The sequence below is a fragment of the Euprymna scolopes genome, chromosome 2, assembly GCF_053919585.1.
Source record: "Euprymna scolopes isolate OS-2025 chromosome 2, ASM5391958v1, whole genome shotgun sequence".
NCBI lineage: Eukaryota > Metazoa > Mollusca > Cephalopoda > Sepiida > Sepiolidae > Euprymna > Euprymna scolopes.
This window is the reverse complement of record NC_136483.1, coordinates 170,583,800-170,603,087: the sequence shown is the minus strand read 5'-3', so window position 1 is coordinate 170,603,087 and position 19,288 is coordinate 170,583,800. Positions and strand designations below refer to the sequence as shown.

General features: G+C 35.3%; 1 protein-coding gene and 1 long non-coding RNA gene across 2 annotated transcripts in view; one reads left to right on the top strand and one right to left on the bottom strand.

Annotated features, from left to right (window-relative positions):
* Positions 1-19,288, top strand: part of LOC145298768 (polyamine-transporting ATPase 13A3-like) — a 195,046-nt gene that overhangs the window by 11,875 nt on the left and 163,883 nt on the right. The window contains exon 2 of the mRNA XM_080144344.1: positions 4,041-4,126. Coding sequence (XP_080000470.1) covers positions 4,041-4,126 — 86 coding nt within the window. The remainder of the gene's footprint in view (positions 1-4,040; positions 4,127-19,288) is intronic.
* The window catches only part of LOC145298784 (uncharacterized), a 28,445-nt gene continuing 23,818 nt past the window's right edge, over positions 14,662-19,288 (bottom strand). Inside the window, exon 2 of the long non-coding RNA XR_013871058.1 lies at positions 14,662-16,230. This is a non-coding gene — a long non-coding RNA (uncharacterized LOC145298784). The remainder of the gene's footprint in view (positions 16,231-19,288) is intronic.

Sequence of the window (19,288 nt, the reverse complement as noted above, 5' to 3'; positions counted from 1 at the left end):
TACAAAACAAAAATAGTAGGAAACAAAAACAAACAAACAAAAAAAAAGAAAACAACCTACCGTAATTTTGTTTTATTCATTTATTGCTTCATGGCAAACATATTTTTATTTTAATCTTTGTATTTTTTTTTGTATTTTTGTTTTGATTTTTGATAATGTTTAGCAAACAAAACTTTTGGTGCTTCTACACTATCAGAACGAAATTTCGAAAATTGTAAGACTGAATTTCACATGAAAACAATGGTATCTACTAGTGTTGGGACGATTAATCAGGAATCGGAAAAGTCAGTGCTTTTTGGGGTATCGGAATTGGAAAAAATTATTTGTTAAAGAAAATCAAAAATAGAATTTGAAGAAAACGATCGTATTTGCTTATCTAAGGAAACAGGAGTGTTCAAAAAGGAGGTAATTTTCTGTTTCGAGATAAGATGGCCGCAATTTTTCACCTGCTAACATGATTAAAGTTGTTGTTTTTTTGTTCATAATTCAGTAATATTTAGGTAATTTCAACTGCATAATTTGAAAGCTAACATTGTAATTTATTAGAATTGATAAAAACAATCGGCAGAAACCATTGTTTTTATCTGAGAACTCCATCTATCGATTACAAAATTTTGTTTTAATAGTGTAAAAGCGCCAAAGTTTTTTTTTTTTTTTTTTTTTTTTTTTTTTCAAAACAAATTATGTATTTTATTTTTGGTATTTGAACATTTTTAAAACGGTTTAAAGAAGCAGGAATAAAGATCAAACAACTAGCCAATCGCACTGAGGTGTTTCAAAATCACGTAATGCGTTTCATTATGGGACATCACCTGATCCCCCCCCCCAAAAAAAAAAATATTTACCCTCCGTCAAACTACTTCCCTACTTCCTCTATTTGATAAAATCAAAAGCAAAAACCTGAAACTTTTTGACCATGTCAAACAATCAACGACTGGTTTGTCAAAGTTATGCTTTGAGGGTATGTTAAAAGGCAAGAGAGGCAGAGGAAATCCAAGGAGAAGGTGAAGAGAAAATATTTTTGATTGGACATCTCTCAACAGTCGTGCGTCCATCAACCAACTTGCTCTGGATCAGAAGGAATCCCCATAGGTTCGCAATCCGCAGCAAGCGAAAGACGTGCCTCATGATGATCAAAGAAGCAAAGAAATTTTTTGTCAATAAAATCTGAAGAAAAGGTTTGTGCACCTCCAGCCACATCCATCACTTATGGAGCCTCTCTTTGCAATTATGCACCTAATGTCACATTTAATTCAATTGGGGGGCGGGGGGGGGGGTCTGATTAATTTTTTTTTATTTTGACAAAAAAAAAAAAACAGCTACTTCTTTGGGCATCTGCAGTTGTTTGTTTAATAAATTCATAGTGCCGTTAGTCTCTATATTTTCCATGTAACTAGTTTTATTTCATTTTTTCATCCAATATTTATCCAAAAGTCGTCTGCTTGTTATCACACATTGTGATTGGCTGATTTGCATTCTACATCAGATTACAGACAAACTCGGGTGGTTTACGTCATATTCCGGGCAAAACTGAAAGGATGCTTGGATACGGTCGGTTCAAATTATGCACAAGTACCCCCCCCCATCTTTTTTTATAGTGGCTTACATCACGGTTGAAAGGAAGTGTATAACACTTTGCGTATAAAGTATACCTATTGACTGATAGCACTAAAAAATACAGACTTATACAACTCCAAACTCTTAACTTTTCTTATCTTCAGCTTGATTTTGGCACACGTCCAGCTCAATTGTTGCAGTTTTAAAAGCACTTTGAATTTATATGTTCCTGGTCGACATCCAAAATGGTATTATCCGACCTGTGTTCATTTATTGAACAACGAGTCAAAACAAAATATCCATAAAAAAGATGATAGTAAAAGTTCTTTGTGTAGCTTTTAATTTCTCCAAAGAAGCCACTGATCAATTGTTTATTATGTCTTTTATTGTCTAGCTTGTTCAAAGTTGACCACACTTGTTTAGAGATGTATTTATAAAAAAAAAACTATTGTATTTTATTGAAACTTTAGATCTTTTAAAATGATAGTGGACGAAAAGACTTTTCTTCATTTTTTTTATTAACCATTTTTATGAGACATTTTTTTTTTTTTTACATTTTATTCAAAGACCTTTTCACTCCTTGATTTTTGGACTGTTATATATCCATTTTTCTTACACTCTATCTTAAATAACTGTAACCCTAGTTCGTGGCTTGATCTTAATTTTTATTAAGAAATGTACAAGAGCCAAATAAGATGGAGTACTGTTGCCACATTTAGGGAATAGTAGCTAAGAGTAACCTTTTCTGGCTTGACAAGGTAAAGACAGTACTCAAAATCAAGAGGGCGAGGTCTTTTTCACCTTCATATTTGATTTTTGTTTACTTTAGAGTCACCACTTATCAAGGCCGAAAGGCCACTCGAGGATAAGGGTTAATAAATGTAAGGTGATAGTGTAGTAATCGTTAACAGTGTAAATTGGAGTAGAATTGGATAATTTATGGGGACGGCTCAACACGAACTTGTTTGCCTTGTATTTGAAGGCTGCTAGGTTGTATTAAACCGGGAAGCAGGCCAGCAGAACAGTGTTCAACAGGCAGACAGTTCTGGAAAAGAACCTTTGTTCATAGAATTTTAGATTTGGGCACAGATAGTGAGTGGGGGAAATCTATAGCTGTTGTAGATAGTCGAGTTTTTTTTAATTTATTTTTTTTGTGAAAGTTTAGCAAAGGTGGGATCATAGATCGGAGTTCAGCCAAGCACTTGCCATAAAAATAGTAGAGCAGAGACAGGATCGCAACATCTCTTCTGTGAGAAAAAGGGCATCATCTACTAGGTTTCAAAGTCAGTTTTGAACTCTAGCAAGGCTAGATAGAGCATGTCGAGCAACAACTGCCCAGATGTGATTTTCTCACAGAAAAGACGTTGCAAGTCTATTTCTACTCTTTTGTTATTTCCATGGCAAGTGCTCGACTTTTATCTACCATGATTAAAGTATTTACAGAAACACTCATTTAGCTACAATAGCTGTCATTAATTTCCCTTACTCCCCTATCTGTGCCTAAGACTAAATGAAAATTCCATGAGCAAAGTTTCTTTTGTAGAATTTCCATCAGTGGAAGACAATAGCGTTGGGCTAGTTTCCAGCTGACTATAGCATGGTTGTTTTCAAATCTAATGTAATGTATAGGTTCTTGTAAAACTGTCCTCTTAGGTAACTGGTGCTACCAGACCAGGCTGTCTGAAGATATTGGTTTCCTGAGATAAAATGCACCTAACATTGATGCTTTTTGTTTTTCTACTTCCTTTTGCAAAACCAAAAACAACAACCCACCTTTTCCCCTTTCCCGTCTTTCCATTTCCTCTTCTTCTTTCTATCTATCCGACTTCCTAACTGATTTTTTAACTTAAAATGTACCAAACATTAATAATGTAACTATTTTCCTCTGCATTTTTTTTTTTTTTATCATTGCAAAACTCATTCATGTTCTGCATCGCAGGGGACAAAAACAATAAAATCTACTATAAAACAACCAAACCAAACACTACAAACTAGCAATGGAAGATGCAAAGAGCTTGAAGAATAAAAACCTTCTACAAAATAACTGGATGCAACATTAATACTATTTCCAAAATAACTGGATTCGGCATTAAAAAACCTGAAAAGTGTTGATATGCCATAAAACAACCAAACCTTTTGGATAACGAAACTCTATCCAAGTTCCATCATCAATGTTGTCTATTCGACATTCAATAACCCTTATCATTAAGTGGCCTTTGGACCTTGATAAGCGATCACCCCTTTTAGTAAAAAAAAAAACTATCCTTATTTTTTATTTTTTCGTTTATGGGTCTAATATTTATAGATTCCATTTTGGTTGAAATTTTCCAAGTTCAATCTCTTGAAAGTTAAGTTAAAGAAAACATTGTATTGGAGAAAAGACATTATTTCCTTGCTTTTATTTATTTTAATTCCGTACAAAAAACGCATGATTAAATTTATCTGTACACCGTGCAATTATATACTTTTCTTGTTTATTGAAGGTGCCAAGATAAAACATGTCCATGTTGGACCGGAGCCTATGGAACCGGACAAGGAATACATCAATCCCAAATGTGATGATCAGATGGTTAGTAACTCATCTATACTATTAATAAAATTCTAAATGTTTATTTATGTGTGTGTGTGTGTGTATATATATATATATATATATATATATATATATATATACCAATAAAACTTTCGAATGGATGCACTGAATTGAAAAATTCTTTTTTTCCCTGAAAGGTATGAATCCCTAAATTGTCCTTATCTATTTATATATATATATATCGTAACTAACAATGCAGAGTCACACAAAAAGTCCAAAATAAGGGTTTTGGGGCCGTTTCATGCAATTGTTGAAAAAGTTACCTGCCCCATGTAAACGGAATTTAGTACTGTCTGTATACAGTCATGGTAACCTTTTTCGATATATAGACAGGACTTGTGGCACAATGGATAACGCGTCTGATTACGGATCAGAAAATTTCAGGTTCGAATCCTGGCAAGTTCGTAATAAATTTAACGATCATTTTATCCAACGTTTACTCATTATCCTTACTCTTAGGATATTTTTGTTTTTTCAGTGATTTTGTTTTGTGCATATGATAATTTCCCATACTTTGAGTTCACAAGGTAAGCTTTGGTGGTAAGATGATGTTGAGTGTACTGGATTTTGTGTTTGAGTCGGCGTTGTGTATGCCAACATGGCGCAGCTGCTAGTTTTGAATATAATTTTTTTTTTTTTTCATAAGTCTTATTCTTTCTATTTGTGGCATCTGTTTGAAATTGCACTTTTTTCACTAACTGTGTCATAGAGATTGAATTACATTAATTTTATTATTGTCACCTTCACTTGTGGCAGTTTCCGTTGAGGCACTATAGATGACGTGTCACCCAGTCCTGTGGTTGTATTCATCATTTAGCAAATAGCAAATCTTAGGCAATGGTGCGTGGCGAAGCTTATTCCTCTCCAGGCCTGGCCATAGCTGACTTCCAGAGACTTCTTGGATGCTTGCTCTGGCCATTGAAGTTCTTCTGAACCCCTTCTACTCTTACTTGGGATCCGCTTCTAAGAGATCCTTCATCCAATGATGCAGTGTCAACATTACCCCCTTACATGGTTTAGCCTACCAACTGAAGCGGTAAACCTGGATGTGACGTTTGGAGCCAGCACATGAGATTCAGGAGTTGGATGACGACCAGTGATGCCCGTCTTCCTAACTAAGTAGAAGTAGCTGTCGAGCAACAAAGGTACTACCACTATCTAGAGCCCCCAACACCCCGTTATTATTGTACCATCATTTAATGAATAATTTACTAAACTATTTCAAACTCGTATGCGATCTTTCAATATCCATTCGGAGAGGGTGATATACTATCTGTTCTTGCAGGTATTATCTCCTCTTTTTGGATGGAGGGAAGTGTAGTATCTATTCTGTGGTTATGATGCCATTTTCCTAGGCATTACTCCATCGTTTGGTAGATAATATAGTATCTCTTTCGTTTTCATAAAACCATCCTCTTTAGCAGTGGGATGGCAGTGTAGTATGTTTGATCATCATGATACCATCCTCCTTTGCTTGCAACATTTGTGACTGAAGGAAACAATTTTGCTAGTCATCATCATATCGTATGAATCCATAGGTTTAATTGTTAGCATTGGTTTACCTGATATTTTTATAGTCAGAATTCCTTTGTCGAAAAAAAACTTTTGTTCATAATTCAATTAACCTCTTGTAGTCAGTGTAATAGTTTGCTTCTGAGAATTTATCCTAGTCTAAATATGGGGTTGTTCGCTAGAAAAGCGGGAAATTTGTCAAACAACGATTTATTTTTACAAAGAATAATTTTTACAAAGTTTTTCAAAGACAAATATTATATTATACTCATAGATACTCAAAATGTCATCCGTGCACTTCACTGCAGTGTCTTAATCTAGAAATCCAAGCTCGTGTGACATTTTGAAAGGTAACTTGTGGGATATCATTCCAAGCTCTTGCTAAGCACGTTATCACCTGCCTTTGAAAATCTGAAAGCTGTTTTCTGCTGCTCCCGTCCATGATGTTGGTATCAAAATCTAAATCAAAGAAATAAATAAGATGTAATGAAATCAATATGCAGATTGCACACCCATTCAACAACAAAAAAAAAACAATCAAAAAATAGCAATCACGCATTTTATTCATGATCTAAGCTGACCTTCAAATTTCCCGCTTTTCTAGCGACCACCTTGTATTATTATAAGGATCATCAGGTGTTTATCAATAAAAACTGCTTTAGAAATTTAAAAACACAACCATATGCATTTGAAGAAAGCCAGGGGTTACATTGACAGAAACGTTATGAAAATAACAAAGATGAGAACAGTAGTCCAAATAATCTATAACATAAAAGTGAAAATGTATGTGTGCGTGTATTTTTTTTGTATGTCCGGCAAAGACTTTGGGGGGGGGAGGGGGTTACTGTTTCTTAGAACTTTTTATATACTCCCTAGATTATAATATCTCCGATTTATGAAACGAGGTTGTCTGTATCTTTTATTTCAGCGACTTTTATGCTACAAAATTCGCATTGTGGTTTCATTTCTCTACTACTCTATGGCGTGATGTTTGACCTAGAAAACCACACGTTGACGTTCGTTTAACCACCTGCTTTTTTTAAACGTTTAATTTCAACCATTATCACTTCTCTGCCCTTGAAGCGTCGTGGTAAGTTATCAGGCTATTCACCTCAAGGCTTCAGGTTTGAGTCTACCTCCCTACCAAAACTTGTTTTTTTTTTTTTCTTCTTTTACACTGACAAACACCCGGGCAATGTCGGGCACTCCCACTAGTCTATGACATAAATCTCACCTGTCTGTCTGTCTGTATGTATGTATGTATGTATGTCTTCCTAAAACTTTCAATAGAGGCAACGCATTTTCACGAGATTTGTAACGTTTTGAAGCTTGACCTTTCGGATGACTAATATTGAAAAATTGGCTAAAAACATTAATTCCTTCACCCTCAACTGGCCACTTTTTTACAGGGAGGGGACGCTTTTTTCGCCAATATTTTCGAAAGTCATTCCCTCTTTTCGATTGACTAGCCTTAATTTAAACATTCGTCAATTCCAGTTTGGCGATGGATGCAACAGCAAAGACGTCACGTTTTTTTTTTATTTTCACGTTCTTTTCCTCCTTCACTGTACGGGTTTGAGCCTGCCTGCTACAATTTTATTTTGCTCAACACCCCTCTAAACACCCGGGCAACGCCGGGCACCCAGGTTAGTTCAATTATGAATTATCAGCCCGAAACCTAGAAAGAAGTGTTGAGTTTAACTTTGGATTACATTTTCTTGCAAATACATATATACTTTTACATATCAACTGCCGGTTGATGTCTTTTAAGGTTGAAAATATTGTTTCAATTATACTCGTATACATGTTTATCCGTGTTTGTTTTCTTTAAGTTTTTTATTCATGGTAAATTGTCAAAAGTGTAATTTTCTGTGACCAAATTCCAGGAAATGGCATTTCATTTGTTGGCGTTGTATTTCTCTTAAGTACCATCCTGTGTTATTTAGTATCTCCACTTACAGGATTAACCTCATAGGAAATGCCAAGAATATAACACTTTTGGGGGTTTCTTGTTGAAGAACTTGTCTGTTTCGCTGTGTATTTTATTTTTATTTTTTATTTTTTTCTTATTTGGGAGTAATCACTCATCAAGGCCCAAAGGCCTCTCAAGGATTAATGAATGTAAAGTGCTAGTGTAGTAATCGTTAATGGTGTAAATTGGGTACGATTTGATTATTTATGGGGATGCTCAACAAGAACTATCAGTAATTTTCTTCACTCTATCTGTGCCTAAACCTAAATGTAGATTCCATGAACAAAGCTTCTTTCTTAGAACTGCACACCTGTGGAACTCTTCCGTTTGCTTGCTTTCCAGCTGACTACAATATGGTCGTCTTCAAATCCAATGTAAACAAGTTCTTCATGAGCCGTTCCCCTTAAGTAGTCCAATTAACCAAATTTACACTACTAACGATTACTGCAACATTGTCGCATTGAATACTGTACACTCTTTAACCTGTATCCTCGTGTGGCCTCTGGGACTTGATAAGTGGTGATTTCTTTGTAAATAAATAAAAATCTTAAAAAATTTGATTTGAAGACTGCCATGTTGTATTATTTTTATCAAAGTCAAATGGCTCAATATATTTTGAAAAATTTTATCAAACAAACAGCAGAGTATATACTTATAATTTGTAAGTATGACATTTTTTTTTTTCAAAATATTTGTTGTTCCAATCCAAGAGAAGTAACTTTATAGCTTTGTAAAAATGTTCATTGTATTTTTATTTTAGAATGCAGCATTTCGATAGCAAACAATTTTGACCACCGTAACAGCAATTTTTTTCCAATTAAAAAACCAAATTGAAAATGTGCTGCGAGTTCAAATATCTTCTATATCAAATTTCAACTCTGTAGATCAAATATTCAGAGAGGAGTTTGTTAGAGACATTTTGCACACATGCACACACTCACAAGGTCATTTCTATATATATATATATATATATATATGCTAGAACATTTTCATCTTAAATTCTATGCAATTATGCAGAATGTAGAAACTATGCATAAATAGAAAGTAGCATAATAGCAAAACGAAACCAATCATTTAAAAATGAACAAGTAATTAAAGCTTGTGTTTCAAAGAAATATGCAACTTAGTAAATCTTCATCTACAAATAGTAGATTGCATATTCATGACTGAGTATATTAAAGTTTGCTTTAATAATTTTTAAATTAAAAAGGTAGGATTTTAATATCAATGTTTTAACAAATAAAAAAACTCAACTTTATCTTTTTGTACATAGATAATGAAGAGGTAAACATGAAATGAAAATTTCCAACAAAATTGCTTGTGGAAATGTGGATAAGCATGATAATATTCTAGTAAAAAATAAGTGGTGACCCTTGATGTAAATACCCCCTCCCACTAATCTGACAAGCAGCAAAATTTTACTGCTCAACTGTAGAAGTACCCAGATAATGAAAAGCTTTCTACTCCAATAGTTTTTCCCCTCAAACTGCTAGACTTTGAATTTCCCTCCCTCTTTCATTCTTTCTTGACTGCACCAACATGCAGAAAGTTAAAGGTAAAACAAACAGATCTCACTACTCAACTCCCTACTTAGATATCTCTGTAGGCATGGCCCCTAATTCACAGTGGCTCTTTGTGTCTTTGTAGTAATATGCCTTTTTGGGGGTGAATTAGAGTATATAAAAACTTACCAAATAAATATGGTCTATTACTTTGCTTGCTCATATTTCCAGAACCAATTTTACTATTATGTATACACACAGTTATTCACAGGCTCATGTTTTTCTATATCATGGATATTCAGTCTGGCTAAAAGCAAGTGGTTTCATGTTGGCAGTCTTCAGAGAATTGACTGTTGTGGATATGTTTGTTAGTCTTAACCATGATCATACTGCAGTAGAAATAGGCAAGGGAATTACAATCAGTTGAGGAGAGCAACCACAATATGTATATGTGTGTATATATGTGTGTGTTTGTGTGTGTGTGTGTCTGATTTACATTGGCCATGGAAGGTTATTTTGCCAACTGTCTCGTTTCATATCTAGCTCTCTCTATTTTAACTCTTTTCCATTTGAACCCTACATTTAAAAAAAAAAAAAGACTTGGATATCACTGGATATTTACAACCTATACCTATTGCACTTTGCTGAGTATTCCCGTTCATTTGATCTACAAACTTATATTTTCTTTTGATTTTCTTTGTCGAATGTTTTCAAAAACTGAGCTAAACAGCAAAGAGAGATATTTGTCTATACTTATCTTTTTGCTAACTTTTTTCCTCTGAGGAGAAGAACCTTTCTTTGAAACTCCATGGAATAAGGGATCTTTCACCTTTTATTTCGTATTCCTTGTTTTGATTAAAATATAAATTTAATTCTACAATATCTTGACCTTTTCTACACATATGTACGTTACTATTCAATATCATAAAATAATATACTACGTACATATCATTTTCAGTATTTACTTTCCTGATGCAACCAGATAAAGCTGTCTGAAGATACTGGTTTCCTGATCTAAAATGAACCAAGCTTTGATATTATTGCTTTTTCCTCTTTCCCTTTGCAAATCTGTCATATTCTGCAGCATCAAAAACAAAACATTTTGAATACGATGAATAAGTTAGCAAAGAATTTATCTAGAGCTGAAAACAAGATCTTGTATCTTTTTTTTTCTTAAGGGAGGTGGTGTTTGATCAACACTGCTAAAGAGCCACGATATAAAATACTGTTTTGCTTCTAAATCTCCAAAATGGTATTCTATAATAAACAATTGATCTCTAAAAACTAGCGTAAATTCTTAGAAGCAAACTAATGCAGTTATTACAAGAGATTAAATGACTCACAAGTAGTGTTGGGATCATCCCATAACTACTTATAAGCAAAGGAGTTTTTCAAAGGAGTTGAGACTAAATGTTTTTTTTTTGTTTTTTTTTCATATAGTTTCAAGGTTGAAAAACTGAGCTGTGATACAGCAATTACCTTTGAAAGGAGTCCTCCATTGAGAGATTCGCTAATCCTATGAGATATAACTATTAACACATCAGCTGTAAATCTAGCAGAACAGAAACCATAATGCATGTCACTAAGGTTATTTTTGCTGAGGTGGTTGACTACTCTATTTAACAGATTCTAGCAACTTACTCATGATCCATAGGAGACTGATTGGTCTATATTGAGAGGGAGATGAGCGATCACCTGAATGTTTAAATTTGAGGCATACTGATGAGGTTTTCCAGGGTGGTGGGAAGCAATTCTCCTTAAGACAATGCTTAAATAGCTTTGTAAGTATGGAATCTAGTTCTGGTTGAAGCTTTTTGAGCACTATAATAGGAATGCGTCAGGGCCAGTTGCTTTACTGGATTCAAGGTTTTTGATTAGCTTGGCAATATCAGGCACAGCTATTTGTATATCGAATAGCGTGTTTTCAGACACAGGAGAAAATATGAGGGGTTGGCGGCCCTGATCGCATAGGGTAGAATTAGCTGCTAAGTTTTTAGCAAAGAGTTTGGTTTTGTCCGATGCTGATGAGATTACGTCAGGTCCATTGATGATGGTTGGGATAAAGCACACACTTCTATTCAGGACCCTGTTTGTTATTTGCCAAATTTGGTGGGAACCGAGCTGCTGCTCAGCTACTTTGGACTTGACAGATTGAGGACACAACTCTCTTGCATTCTTTATTACTCTTTTACAGTGGTTGCTGGCAATCCTGTTAGCGGCTTTAGTCTCATTACATCTATTAGATTGGAAGCAACAGAAATAGTGATTTCTGTGCACAATGTCAGCAGCACATTCTGGAGAGAACCACAGCTGGCTGCTAGGTTTTTGCTGAAATTTTTTGAAGGGTATGAACCGGTCTATACCTACAATTAACCATTCAGGTGGGTCTGATACTATTGAGAACACATTCTTTTTAAACATGGATCGAAGAGGTAGATCTGATATAAATGTACGAAAGCTATCCCAGTCAGTCATAGAGTCTCGATATACTGTACAATGAAGAGGTATGTCAGAGGACTTATTACATTGTGTTTTTAACTTAATAGTCAACTGAGTGGCCTGAAGATTCCATTGGAGACAGAACGGAAGTGAACATAACTCAGGTCAAGTTGTGAGAAAAGGGCCTAGAAGACGTGCATATTGACCATCAGTGTCGGGTACACGGGTGTTCGTGAACAATCTGCGTGAGGTCATAAGGAATGGAGAAATCGTGACAGAACCTCCCCTCATCATCTGTCTTGTTTGAGTGGGCTAACCATTCCACATCGTGAACATTGAAGTCTCCGCAGACGTGAATATTAGCTGGAGGATGAGCAGGCAGGATGTGATCAATTTTCTCAGATATGCTTTTAAAGATAGTAACTCTGCTGTTGTGGGGGCATGTGCAATCTGAAAGCACAATTTAGGATTTTCTTTGGAGATGTCCTTACCACATGGAAAACCATCTCTAATGTAGGCACATATGCCATGCCCATGGGGGTCAGATTTTGATGTTAAATCAGAATATCTTTTAATTACGAATTCATCTAGGGAAATAGTTGGTCCAATGCCAGTTTCGCTTAGGAAGAGTAGGTCAGATTTGGTCTCCCGTAATTGGATTTCAACCTCTGGAAGGTTGGAATGTAGACACCTGATGTTAGAGAAGGAGACATGGTAGTTGGAGTGGGGTGGGGGTCTACATTGGAAGTTGGAGTTCTGGGTTTAACCGTGTATTTTTTCTGGAGACTTTTCATGATGGAGTTTTAAGATTTGTGGAATAGGTTGACAGACTTGGTTAAAGCAACCCAGAGAGAGAGAGAGACTAAGGAAGAAACAGAAGTGAAGAAATATTTTTTGTTTGTAGATCATGATAGGGTTAAGTCGTAACAATTCCCCACTAATATGGCATCGAGAAACCCCATCAAAAACTACTGCATGGTCCAGATTCCATTCACCAAATGGCAATACAGCAGCTTAATACTTTACACCTGCTGATAGGACGGCCACCTTAGTGATATTTTCAAGGTTCAGCTCCCTGACTATCAGGCGGATAACGTCAGCCCAGAAAAACGTTTAACTCCAGCACCCTTACTAGTGACATGGTTACAAGGATAGAAAAAGAAGCAGAAAAATTTCCAACATCTCGGGCTACTGCTAACGGAAAAATTCTGCCCACCTAAAATACAGCTTTTTCATCTCCCTTTGTCAGAAAAATCACTCATTCAAAACGAGGACTGAGAGACAAATTAGGAGAAGCGAGAATTATGGGAGCTGCCAACAACACATTCACATTGCATTATCTACTCTCCATTAAAAAAAAAAAGAAACTGATACTAATATTAAGTATTCAACTTAATACAAGTACAATTGGCCTGTTGAAAGGAAAGTATGGCGATAAGTTCCCTTCTTACTAATTGAAATATAGAAAGAATTAAAGTTACAAATTTATCATCTGTAATTCTTGAGCAATTCGGCTAGAATAACCTTGAGTCGTTCTCGACTTGATTTGAATTGAAATCATCTTACCTTTTGCATTACTTCGACACTAGATGGCGCATTTATTAGTATGTTTATTTGAAAAGAATACTAAAAATGAAATGGTGTCAGCAGTTTTTTTGCAAAAGAAATGTGGGAAGATGTTGAATTCAAAATCAGAGGATATCTTTATTTTGAGGAAATTTAGTGAGCGAATTACAAGCCACAAATAACAATAAATTCCAATAAGTTTTAACAATAGTGTTTGGGGAAGGTGTTCAGGGACAAGTGTAGAAAGAAAAAAGAATTCCATAAATTAATACATAAATGCAAAAGAAATTAACACGTTAATGAAAAAAAAAAAGACATAAAAAAAAAAATTCTCTCTCTCTCATATATATATATATATATATATATATAACGCACCTTTTTGGGTAATTTTATAAGTTCCAATCTCAGTGACTATTGATCAAAATTTAACAAATGAAGGCTCGTTGGAAAGGTAATGACCTGAATTGTGTAGTGGCCTTTATGACATTTGGCCTTAAGGTCACACATTAAGAGGATCATCCATCATCCAGAGCCTATTTCTGGCACTTTTTTACAGTGATAAAATGTTTCAATCAGTCATTTGGTTTCCTAGTTTTGCATATAAATTACAAAATATCTGATGTTTCCTCAAAACCTCTGGCCTTGATGGAGGGGAGGCTAAAACTTGCTGCTATGGATTTAAATGATCTGAAATAACAGCAAGGGATACTTGATTCCAATTATTTCTCATATGTTATATCTCCTCTCTTTGGTTTTCATAATTAAAGTAAATTTCACTGTATATAAGGATTATTTGATACTGGAGATATTCATAAGCATACCCTATTTCCAAAAGAGGGGAGATATAGCATAAGAAATATTTGGAATCGAGTATCCCCTTGCTGTAATTTCAAATCATTTGAAACCATAGCAGCAAGTTTTAGTCTCCCCTCCATCAAGGCCAGAGGTTTGGGGGGAATATATATGTATGTCTATCAGGAGAATTGATCAATTATTTTCCAGAATTAATTTGATCTTTCAATTCTCATGACTGATACAGGCCATGTTTTTGTTTGCCAAGCCCCGTCTTTCCTGTGATAATAAGTATTTCCGGTTTGTTCTTTAGAGTTTTATGTTTCCTACTAATTAAAAAAACTTGGCCTTTTCCTTCCCTTCATTCACCACCACTAATTGTTTTGCTTTATTTTAGATCCGGTGTTCATCGTACTCAATATTTATCTCCCCTTGTTTCCCCAGGCCGACTCTCTTTGCTTCTCCAATATGACATTTAGACTTTTTGTTTCCACACCAAGAGTGAAAATGCCCATCATTAAAAGCCAATGATTTATGACTCCCACAAAACAGACATTTTGTTTTTTGTCATTTTGCTTTCCTTTTGCCCCTCCCCCTCCTTGTTACCCATTCATATAGACAGACACGCATCTAAAAAATTAGCTGTTTATTTGATGATCCTGAGTAACCTTGAAATATATCCGGGTATTATAATGCCTCAATTTCAGAAATTTCGGATGTGTAGCTTTACATTTTTTTTTTTTTTTAAGTTAAATTTTATTTTATTTTATTTGTTTTTTTTTAGAAAGGATTATTCACCCCAAACAAGGCATATCGCCTCTTATATATAAGGGACTAATATTTGGGATCATATCTACAGGGAGTTGAACAGCAAGATGTTTATTCACATTACATTTAATCTTCTGCAGATTATTACTGTTAGAGAAGCAGGAAACGGAGATTGAATTCCAAAGTTTAGCAGTCTAAGAGAAGAAACTATTAGAGAGAAGGCTTTTCGGCATCTAGAGATCCCAACACTTAAGGGGTGGGATTTTCAACCAGAGTCCACATTTACCCTAGGGATCCATGGAATTTTTCTGGGAGTCCACATACAAAATATAACAAATTGGGGGTCCACAATGATAGTTTTATTCACAGACCACCAAAATAACTCATAATGGTTTTTATTAAAATTTCTCGCTGTAATTTTGGTTTGACGTGAGAAAAAGCTGAAGTAGACATTCAAACGAATTTTAATGTATTTTCTAGATTTAAAACAATTTCCATAAAATTTCCTTGAAGCAATAAAAAAAAAGAAAGAAAAATGTGATAGGAGCTGGTTTTAAATATGTGCTTCAGGCAGTCGGTTCTTATATTATCTGTCTGGCCTTCATCTTCCATATGATGGCCAATAGTTATAAGGAGGTCTGCAAAGAAAAAAGAAAAAGGAGTCCAGGGGTAAAAAAGGTTGAGAACTGGGTTAGATAGACAGCCATTGAAAATTAGCTTATTTGATGGTCCGACATCTCTACACAGTAGAGATCCCTAGATGTAAGGCGGCCTTCTACTCTAATAGTTTATTTCCCCAGAACTGCTAGACTTTGGAACGCCTTTCCGGGTTTCTGCTTCCCCAACTGTACTGACATGCAGAAGTTCAAGTGTAATGTGAACAGACATCTTGCTGTTCAACTCCCTACCTAGAAACCCTGCGACTTATGGTCCTGATAGTATCCCCTACATCAAAGAGGTACTGTGCCTTGTTTGGGGTGAAAATGGAATAATAATAATAATAATAAAACGACCAAACCAAACATCCAGAACAAATATCTTTTAGATATAAAAAACTTGAAGCGTAAAAACTTTTTCAAAATTACTGGATAATTTAAAAAGGGTTGATATGCCATAAAAAATGCAACAATTCCTGGAGAGGAAATAAACGAACTTAATGAACATTATATCAGACATTCTTACATCGAGTTAGACCATATTGATGCATGTTGGACCAAATATGATGATGAGTTTAATCAAACATGGGTAACAGTAAACCAGACTAGTGCATCAATCATTGCTTTCACAAAAAAAAAAAGAAAAATAAATGGGGGAAAAAAAAAAGATTAAATGTCTTTTATAGTAGAAAAAGAAAATTCCAAATGTTGCAGTGAATATTTTGTTTGGTGCGTTTGGTAAACCAGGGAGGGAAGGAAGTGTCTTGGTACTACAGATTTTCTTTCCTGCAAGAATTTTGATTTCTTCGCTGCCACTTTTTGATTTCCATTTCCTGCGAATGTAACTGGTCTGGTCTACACCTGCTTGGAAGTCGGCTTTAAAAAAGAGAAAAGAAAAAAAAAATTAGGAATATTTCTTCATCTTAAGGAATTTACATGAATCGTAGAAGCTGGAAGCCATCAACAGCTAAAATATCTTTTTGCATATTTAGGATGGAACAAGGATGTGCAGAGGAAGGTGCTAGGGTGGCCAAAGCATCTACTTCTTTTACTACTGTTTTAAAAGTGCCCTTTTCAGAGGAATGTATTGTAGGCCTGTACCCCACCGAGACACTGTTTTTTTTCAATTGAGCACCTGTCTTGTAAAAAGGTCTCTGTACATCACTGGGATGGATGATGTATCAAAACCTGAAGTTCTTGCAAGAGCTGCACAGATAATAGCAGCAGTGTCAAAGCTAAGGTCCATACTAAATGACATGAACATTACATTAAACTCGAAACATTCATGTGCTCCCTAAACCATCTCTGTATTTCTGTATGTGGGCAGAGCTGTGAACTCTGCCTAGAGAGAAGGATACAGCTGATGGAGGTGAGATGCTTCCGAAAGATCCTCAAGTTCTTCATTACAGATGAGGAAGTGAACGATAGACTTGGATAAGTAGTTGGGCTGTATGAAGATCTAGCATCCACGGCAAAGAAGAGGAAGTACGGCCATGTTATACGATCATACAAGAAACTGTCCAGAGAATAAATAGGAATGGCAAACAAGAGGTGAGAGGACATTTTAGACTGGACATGGCTAGCACTGAATAACATGCGCAGGTAGGCAGAAAATTGGAACGATTAGAAACTACTGATTGCGTTCAAGTTTGTTATATTTTTAAATATTTAGTCAGAACACCAGAGTTGATTGGCCCAATAAAGAATTTCATGGATAAGGACCATCGTGTGTCTATAGACGCAATAAATGCACATGTCAGTGTGGGAACTATACACACAATTATTCACGGGGAACTGAACATGTGGAAGATTTGCGAGCATGCACCAGTCCACAGCTCCATCCTTGTCACAGACTATTTGACCAAGTTGAGCATCAAGACAGTTCCTCACCCTCCCTATAGTTCAGACCTTGCTCCCTGTGACTTTAGCTCATTCCCTAAGCTCAAGGAAAACTTTAGAAGCTGTTCTTATGAGACAATTGAGATGAAAGAGACTGTGAAGAGGACATCAAAGGAGGCCTTCTAGGAGTTGTTGGCATAGTACAACAACATAGGAGATTACATCCAAGGGGAGTAGAGTAATCAGTAACATCAGTATTTAGTGTAATTAAGTCAGGAAGCCGATATCTTCAGACAATCTGATCTGGTAGCAACAGAGGGTCCGGAAAGAGTTATGAAAAGACAAATACAAAAATTTGTTGAGCCAGTAGAGCTGCAAGTATAGAAAAGGAGACGACAAAGTTTCGTTCTACTACAGTAGAATCCCAGGATACGGCATTAAAAATCGGTAACAAAATTCAGTACAGTATATAATACACATGTATATAATCAAATAACATTATAAATAGCACTGTAAGGCGGGACAAATACCATAACCAGCAGCCAGAAAAACATTATTTCACATTGTAACATGAAAAAAAAAAAACGTATGCTTGGGCCACCAACGGGGTTCTACTGTATTTTAAACCACCTTAATTGAGTCATCTTTATTAACATGTAGAAGATAAAATGAGGAAATGAAAAAAGGTTAGTAAATGAATATGTCCATGAGTATTATCGAAAACACAAGGTTGTTTAATAAATATCCGTAATTGGTAAAGAAGTGAAAAGAGTTTATATATGAACGATATGTGTCAGCCTGACTTTTACACCAGTGTACTATGTTCATATAGGCATGTGTGTGTGTGTGTTACATAGTCAGGGGTTGCGATATTAGATTCTAAGATCTTGTCAAATTGAAATCCAGAACCCTGAGCGTTTCTGTTACATCCCAATAGAGGAGTCTGGAGGTCGGTAGAAACACCATGGAATAAATCCATTTGCTGATGGTTTCCTGGCCAGGAAAGATAAAGTATCTAGTTAGAACTCACTTTTATCAACTTCTGTAGTGCACTCAGGTCGCCTGAGAGATAGCCTCTGATTGGGCAAGCCAGAAAAGATATATGCTTACACCAGTCGGTGCTAAGCTTAGAAATTAAGCACACATTCAAAATCGTAATGGCGACTTTTGCAGCTTGCTACACAAGTGCTATACAATTGAGAATGATTCCAACGCATCCATTTTGCTTCTCGCTCAAGTCATAGTGATAAAAGAAAAGTCTTTTCAATTTTAACTCTGTTGGAAAAATACAGGGGGAAAAAAGTTGAGGTGGAAGTTGCTTCCTATGAACAAATGTGTTATTACTGAACAAGATATCAATCACTCCGCAAGTAAAACCTATCACAAAAGGAAATGATTTGTAATTATGTAACTGCTACTACTGATAATATTCGACATAGTGCTATTACTACCAAGCGGCCATATCCAAGGAACCCCGTGGAAAAGGTCATTAAGATTTTAATAAATTCAAATTTTATTAATATGTGCATTAGAAAAGATTGAACCAAAATATATAATAAACTGCTAAGGCATTTCCTGTTCACATGTATGTTATCATCAATGTCGCCGCCTTAGAAAACAAGATCGCTTGAAATGTACTAGATGAGTTGGGTACTTGAACATATTTTAATCCATAAAGATGAATAATATCTAAAATTTAAGATATTATTCTTTGAAGGTTAACTGGGCCAGTTTTTGTCTGAGGTGGGGGTTGGTTTTTCAGCCATTTTATGTACTTAAAGGGAAGTAACTGATTTTTTCTCTTATGCTGACTCACTCCTCGGGGAATCTATTAATTGGCCAAATAAAGAATTTCATGAATAAGGGCAGTCATGTGTCTATAGAGATAATAAGTGCACATCTTCAATTCCTTGTGAATAATTGTATGATAATAATTTAAAAAATGGTAATCATATAATACAGTTAACAGAGCAAAAATTTGTTTACGTTGGACTTGAAGACAAAACAAAACAACAAATAACTCTTACCAAACGCAATAAAATTTTTCTATCAATCTGCTGTTATATCCTTAGTTCGGGTTTAAATGCACAGCAGT